This window comes from Populus nigra, chromosome 13 (assembly GCF_951802175.1).
Source record: "Populus nigra chromosome 13, ddPopNigr1.1, whole genome shotgun sequence".
NCBI classification, from domain to species: domain Eukaryota; kingdom Viridiplantae; phylum Streptophyta; class Magnoliopsida; order Malpighiales; family Salicaceae; genus Populus; species Populus nigra.
The window spans coordinates 4,055,406-4,063,065 of record NC_084864.1 but is presented as its reverse complement, the minus strand read 5'-3'; the positions used below and the strand labels follow the sequence as shown (position 1 = coordinate 4,063,065).

The 7,660-nt window shown below is 34.2% G+C and overlaps 1 protein-coding gene across 2 annotated transcripts; it reads left to right on the top strand.

Moving 5' to 3' along the window:
- The first annotated feature begins 2,703 nt into the window (after nt 1–2,703).
- LOC133670911 (uncharacterized) lies at nt 2,704–7,253 on the top strand. 2 transcript variants are annotated; one of them, XM_062091512.1, is made up of 6 exons: nt 2,704–3,271; nt 4,853–4,903; nt 5,289–5,351; nt 5,470–5,538; nt 6,583–6,836; nt 6,908–7,253. In XM_062091512.1, the coding sequence occupies exons 1-5, from the start codon at nt 2,903–2,905 to the stop codon at nt 6,814–6,816; spliced, it is 786 nt and encodes a 261-aa protein (XP_061947496.1). In that variant the 5' UTR covers nt 2,704–2,902; the 3' UTR covers nt 6,817–6,836; nt 6,908–7,253. The 2 variants fall into 2 exon arrangements, with proteins under 2 accessions (XP_061947496.1, XP_061947495.1); XM_062091511.1 differs by having other exon boundaries at nt 6,583–7,253.
- The last annotated feature ends 407 nt before the right edge of the window (nt 7,254–7,660 follow it).

Genomic DNA, 7,660 nt, shown 5'->3' with positions numbered 1-7,660 from the left:
ACTAAATTTAATTTGGAGGAGAGAGAGAGAATAGGAAAAAAAAAAAGCAACCCCACATGAAGAGGGCCCTATGTAGTTTTAAATACCGTGGTGGAAGTTGATGTTCTTTTGTCGGACGACTGTTTAAGTGCCGTTCAAAGAGAGCAGAGCTGTTCCACACACTAGCAGCTGTGTAGCATGCATTATCAACTTTTTTTTTGATAACTTTTTAAATAGAAAAAGACTTAATCGCCTTTAACTCAATTAATAATAACAGAAAAACCTATAGGAAATGAAAAAAAAAAAACACATGATGCAAAGCTTAGAAAATATGATTTTAGGGTTAATTTATCAATTCTAATATATAAGAAAAATATAAAAAACCAAGAATACCCCTTTAAAATAATTAAATGAAAATAACTTTCAAGAGCAATTAAGTAATTTAACTATATTGTTTAAATATGAGATTACTATAATCACTTTCATGAACTTAACAATAACATTTGAATCTTATAAAATTATCAAATTATTCTCTTAGCAGCTATGTTGTTCAGGGATAAAATAGTAACTTTATTGTGTAAAATACATAATGAAATATTAAGATTGTTTAGCTTTATATATAATAAAGGATTTTACTTCTAAGGTTTTCCCTCTAATTCCATTATTATTATTATTATTATTATTATTATTTGCTATTGTAAACGACATCCCACAATTTTGAATATTATTATTGTTAAAAGAAAGACGAGACTTTCTGTTATTTAATTCATCATGCTTTGTCAAGTTTTCATCATTGTAAAATAAAAATCATATGCAAGTCGTAATTCATTATTATAGATTACAATGGAAGGTATTTTTTGAAATAATTTTTTATTTGAAAATATATTATAATATTTTATTTTATTTTTGATATTAACACATTAAAACTATAAAAATATTAAAATAATATTAATTTAATATTTTTTCAAATCAAAATCATTTTAAAAAAAAATCCAAAAACAAAAACACTTTTATAGCTTTAAAGCTTTCAATCTTCTCTCTCTAGAATTGATTATTGTTTTATTCATAGTTTTGAAACCCGGCCCGGTCCGACAGGTCGACCCGGGATTGAAACTGGACAGGGTTGAAGAAATAATAGGGAAGGAAAAACCCAGTGTGACCTGGCGGGTTGACCCAGCAAGACCCGGTTGCAACCTGTTGACTTTTGTTTTTGTTTTTTTACTAAAACAATATCATTTTGATTTTAAAAAAGAATTGACCTGAACAACCCGGTGACCCAATCAAAATCCAGAACCCGAGCCTTGAACCAGGCCGGATCTGAATATTATGATTTTATCATCTTTGTAAAGTGTTGCACTTGTAGTTACATAGACATAACAAAAACCCTACTATTTCAATAAAAATAAGTGTATGAGAGTATGATAATTTTTATTTTAAAATGTTTTTTAAAATTATTTTTTAGTTGAAAAAACATTATAATAATTATTTTGATATATTTTCATGAAAAAAATATTTTTTAAAAATATATTGCAATACAATACTAAATATAGTCAAAATCTTGTCTTTTTCAATAGCTTTAAATTTTACAATTTTATAAATTAAAAATTAAAAAAAAAAGATAAAGACTCATTAATAGGTTAACATAAAAAGGAGTTAGATTTTTTTTTTAATAACGGTAGAATTTTCATTGATATACACAAAAAGATCTTCTTACATTATGATGAATTTAAAGCAATACTTTCAATAAGGTTCCATAAACAAAAAAAAAACATCCATTCTCCTCCAATCTCAGATCTTAGTTACAAGAACTAAGCCAATTCAATTAATTAACTTGTAACTTGATCTAGACAATATTATTGAAAAATCCTAATTCTTTTTATCAAAACAGTATTATCTTAAAAATTTATAAAAATTTCAAAATTTAAACTAACTTTAGCCAATCTAAATGAGCTCTAATATAAAACTTTAGATCACATTGACCCATATCAATTCTTATAATAATAACCCGAAGCTAGTGGTTATTATTTTAGATTACGTTCGGTTTTTATTTAAAAAAAATAATTAAACTGAATTTTGTTTAAAAAAATCGAAATCGAACAGAAATCAGTTCAAACTGACCGGTTTCGGTTCTGTTAAGTTTTTTTAGGACAAAAACCGGCTCAAACCGGTTTAACTTGGTTTTTCAGTTTGGCTCGATTTTTTTTGGTTTTTTTCGGTTTGGGTTCAATTTGGTTTTTCGGTTTTAGATGTATAAAACTAAAACCGAACCGAACCAATTGATTTTTTTAAAATTTTAATCATTTTAATCGGTTTTTTTTACGGTTTGACTTTTTTGATTATTTTTTTCTGGTTTTCTCGGTTTAATCGGTTTTTCAGTTTTTTTCTCACCCACCAAACCATAATCGAGTAAGATTTAAGTCATGAAAGAGTTATTCTTTAATTTTATTTTTAAAAAATTTAAACAATATCGAGTTTAGAGCTAAATTTTGGCTGGACCATCAAATTAACTTGAATTTTTAACGGGTCAATTGATATTTTCTTTTTTCCCCCCTTATTTCTTCATCGAATCCGGACCGGTACAGAACCAAAACCCTAACCAGTTCTTCCACGTTTGCTTCATCTGCACCCTTACTGGGCCCACTTAAAAAAAAAACAAAAACAAACGATCCATCCATCCTTCTATCAAACACTTACTCACACAAATAAATAAAATAAAAACAAACAATAAATGCAAATAATCCACAAAAACAAAAATATAGAAAGTGCTGCTAACCACCTTATTATTGTCAACAGACACCACTTGCAACCTCCATTTTCTTCACACACGAAGATCCCGCCTCTCTCTCTCTAAAATCCTCCCTTTCTCTCTCTAAAACCACAGAAGATAAAGGGGGAGCAGAGAAGACACTAACACCGAAGCAATATGACCGTAGAAGACGAGTGGGTTCAAGTAGCTATGACCGATGACAGTTTGGTGGTGGAGCTACTTTTAAAGCTGAACCAGCCAGAGCCACTCCCTGCACCACGTCGACGACGTCATTTTCCGCCGGATTTGGTTAAGGAAGGAGCCGTTCTGGCTTTGAGTGTGGACTGGAGCGTTAGACAACGACGCTCTTCTTCTAAGCATGTATTGATGACCAGGAGGAAAAAGGGTTCTGATTCCTCTGCTCATGCTAGTCCTACCACTCCGCTTTCTTTTAGCTGTGCCACCTCCGTCAGCGGTGGTGGCGACGGTTTTGATGAAGCTACAACTAGTCTTCCCTCTAAGTTGTTTGCCACCTCGAGATCTAAGGTTTGTTTGGCTTTCTTTCTTTCTTTCTGACACGGTGAGTTGGTCTCGGTGGTTTCCTGGTGGCATTCTTTTGTTTCTTTTTCAGTGGGACGAGATTGCCCTTTGAAAACGTGATATTTATTTTTCTTTCAGTTACGGTTTAGGAATTCTTTTTTATTTTATTTTAAATACTGATTTTGCCCATGGGATCCTTCATGAATATGAACACCAGGGTCTGTAAATTCTCCGGCTAACAATCTCACCGTTTCAAGTCATTTTGACTGAGATGCCCTTCTTTCACTTTTATATTCTTGTGTTTAGAAGGAGAGAGTGCGACTTCCATTCGGGTGCCTTTTAAAGGTACGAAAATACCCTTTTTTTGAAGGGCATTTTTGTCAACGAGTTTTCTTCCAGAATCTAAGATAGTTGTCGGGTTAGTAACCATAGACGTAGAGGGATGGATATGCACATGGATTGGATACGGATATGTAAAATGACGAAACTGACATTACTCATAGTCAAACTCAGTGTGCTTTATGTGACATGGCGATGAAGGGCAGTTTAGTCATCATGGAAAGTGGAGGCGGCAGCGGCAGCGGCAGCAGCAGGCGCAGCTGTTTTTATGGGTGGCGTGTTTTCGTGGCGAAATAGGTGTGATAGTGTTAGTGGTTGTGCGCACTTTGTTGGAGATATGATTTGGTGTGTGTAGCCGCAGTTTCCCACTTCCTGCGGGCGCTAAAACAAAAATCTTGTTCTTTTCTCACGTGACAGACATGCATCTAGCTGGGCTTAAAACTTGTGACAGAGTTGAAATTGTTGATTGGGTTGTGGGTTTTGTAGCAAGTGACAGGCTGTTTTGATAGCTTTTCTCTTTGTTTTTTTTGTCATCTTAGGGTTCGGTGGGGGTCTAAAAAGGGTAAGAATTTCTTGGTCAAATAAATGTCTTTTTCAAAATGAAAATCCTTCGGCTGAAATGAAGAGGAAAGTGTGATGCTTTTAGGTGGCAAATTGGTTGGTCTTGAAGTGGGGACCACATTGAACCAAGTTTATGGTATATATAAGCTGACCTGTTGGGTTATGCTTGGTATTTGGTATATTGATATTCCTAGCTCAAAAACCTTATAGTATAACTAGCATACCCTTATAGCAAACAGAGAAATAAAAACTGTATATTATTTTTATCATCCTCCTTTTGTGTTGCATTTTAGACGCTAGGAGAAATTTGTTTCTTACCGAAAAGCATGGAGTGGGTCAATGAATTGAATGTGAATGGTCATGGTTGCTGTGCGTGCATGTCTGTGTTTTACATGACACTCACAGTAGCTGGCATTCGGATAGAATAGAATGTAGCGCTTCCATGCCCCCCTTCAAAGGGAACCGAGCAAAGAGTGTTTCTTACATGATCATGAATGATATTCTTGAAACGCGGAAAGTAACTTGATTTGACTCATGCATGCATGCATGTTTGTATGCATACATAGTACATGCTTGTGTACAGATAACTGTAATCTTTTACGTATTCTCCTTTTTATTTATTATGTGGCTGGCAGCAAAATATTAAGTCTGTTAACTAAGGCTGTCTCATTTTGGTTCATGTATCAGGTTGCCGTTACAAGTGAAACGCCAACCACCAAGAGGTCAAGAAAGAAGAAGGTAATACAAGTTTCTTATATTGCATGTAAAGTGATGCATGCATTGGTTTTGATCAATTTCTTTATGGGTGTTTTAGAATCTTTTTAGTTGGTTCTAGAAACTATCTGAGTCTGGCAAATGGTTTTAGTGGTTGAGTTAGCTTTAAACCAGCTTTTCTGTCCATCTATTGTTGTTTTGCTATCACCCTTAAAAAACTAAAGGCAAGCATTCAACTGATGTAGGTGGTTCTGTATGTGACAATATTACTTATGCTGTCAAGTAATATCCAATCTGGATGTATGATGACATTAAAAAAATAATTATCCTTTGCATTGCCTTGTCTAATACGCGTATAATATTTTGGAATTCTATCTCATGGTGTTTTAAATTGTTTGGTTGCTGGCAGAATTTAGTTGAGCTTAGAGAGGAGGAGGGTTTGCTATTGAAGGAAAGAAGACGTTTGAAAAACGTATGTTCCATTAGTTTACTAGTTTTGAAACCTGGCTTTGTTCTCCTGCATCTTTGCTTTGTGAGGCACTTATTTGGTGTTAATTTTAATATTTATTGTGTGCTTCATTCATGATCAGAAATTGGCAACCTTATGTGTGACTGTAGAGACAGAGAGAGCCACAAATGAAAGATTGAAGAGAATGAAGGTGAACCTATTGTTCTTTCAAACTCATTCTCATTTCTTGTTTTTTTCTTCCCTTTAAAAAGTTTACTTTTGTTTCAGAAATTTCGTTCTTGGCTCTGTAGCAATTTGAAGTATATTGCTATCCCTAAATTAACACACACTCTGTTCTTCTGTATATGTTTTTGTACTTGACTGGCTTAATAAGTTGTGTGACCGTTCATAACTGATTGAAATGCTCGTGTGACATGTTACATCCTTCCCTCTTTCCTGAAACTCTACTGATTTCTTTTTGACAATCCTAATAATTGTTTCTCATTTTTTCTTGATTCTGGTATTGTAGTTCTTATAGAGATTAAATATTAGAATGATCAAACAGTTTGTATGTAAATAAATTAGACAGTGAACCTTGCATATAAAATTTACACAAATTATCTATCCTACAATATAAACTCTACATGTGTTTCTGTGTTTATTAATATTAATTTAATCATTTATGCATTCCTTGGTTATCCATGTTTGATGGTTGGCTGGTTGTTCCCTGTCTAAGGCATCTGGTAGGGCTTAAAGGTTATCATATTTGGGTATATCCTATATGTTGTTCTTTAATTTCCACATCACAACCTGTTTGTTGAATTTTTTAGTCGTGAGGTGGATAAATGGAGACAATAGTCAAAAGAAGTAGTGAATTTAGCCTGTAATAATTGTTTGCTTTGCATGCAATCATGCAAGTGCATTTTATTATTAACTTTGAGCTAGAAATAAAAGATCTGTCATATGTTACAACTCTTACATATTTTAGAGAAGCTTGATGCACAATTATACCTATGTCACATCACATAGACAGGGCCTTGAGATTGCACAACTGCTTTGCTATGTTTAGTTTTGTTTGCTTCTTTCCTGTTTTCTTTTCCTTTTTCCCTTTTCTTGACAAGTTGGCAGCATGAACTAAGGTTATATTTTCTGCCTATTTTATTCCTCTATTTAATGCTCCTCCATGAATGGCTATGGATGTAGATTGGTAATACACCAACAATAAGATGACGGTCATTCTGTTTTTTCCTTGCAGCTTGATTTTCTATCACAGCAAAGACCAGAGGTACTTCCAGCTGCTGTTAAATCAGAAGATGATATTTCAATCCAGCCTCAGGAAACAAAAGTAGCCCGTGATTCCACATATTCAATGTTGCCACACAATGTTTCTTTCCCATTACAGGAGGATGAAGGCACGAAGCCTTCCTTTCTGCTACCTGACCTGAATCTCCCTGTTGAAGGCGATTCAGGCTCTGGTGTTTTGAGCTGAGAAGACTCAGTTCTATACAGGTAGGTTTTTTTTTCTTTTTTTTTTCAATTCAACCAGCCTTTGTGCGTAATAATACATCATGATTCGGCAGATCTTGACGTCATCACATGATAAAGCTGATGCAAGTACTAAACCATTACCTTCACCGCTTCTTGACCTGTTTGCGGATATTTGTTTTTATACATGAAGGTACGGAGGGTAGTGTAGAGATCCTAATCTTTAGCTTCAGTTTACCTTCTTTCTTTGAGCAGATTTCTACGTTCATCCAAATTCTTTGGGGCAACCTTCATTCCTTCCATTATAGGAAATACCAACAGATAAGATGTAATTATACCATAGATAGTCACTTGTTTGTCAACTTGGAATCGAACTGATCTAATTAGATTTCCCCCCCTTTATTGTTGATTTTATAACATCGGTATCTCATTATTTGAGGAGCTTTCGCATTGCTTTTGAATCAGTTCCATGCATTTGTTGCCATGGATTTGGCATCAACTCAAAACACTGTTTGCTCTAGAGAAAGTTGTAGTAAGTTCAGGGTGAATACTTAAATGGTTGTATAAATTACAGTGCAACGAGGTAAAACATGTTGACAAAGTTGAAATAATTCAGGGAATGCAATCTCTTAATTGTTTTCAAGCATTGGTGGGTAAAAGACCTGTGAATTGTGATGAGAAAAACATTATTCAATCCAAACAGTAAAGTGATTTCAGTCAGCTACTTGGGCTACCGGAGCACCATGGCACTATTCGATATGGCATGCCGTGAAGTCACTAAATGGCCAAGGATCTATAATTATTGCTGTTCGGGAGGGCAAGCCTTGAGACTTGCATCTCTCTTCTCT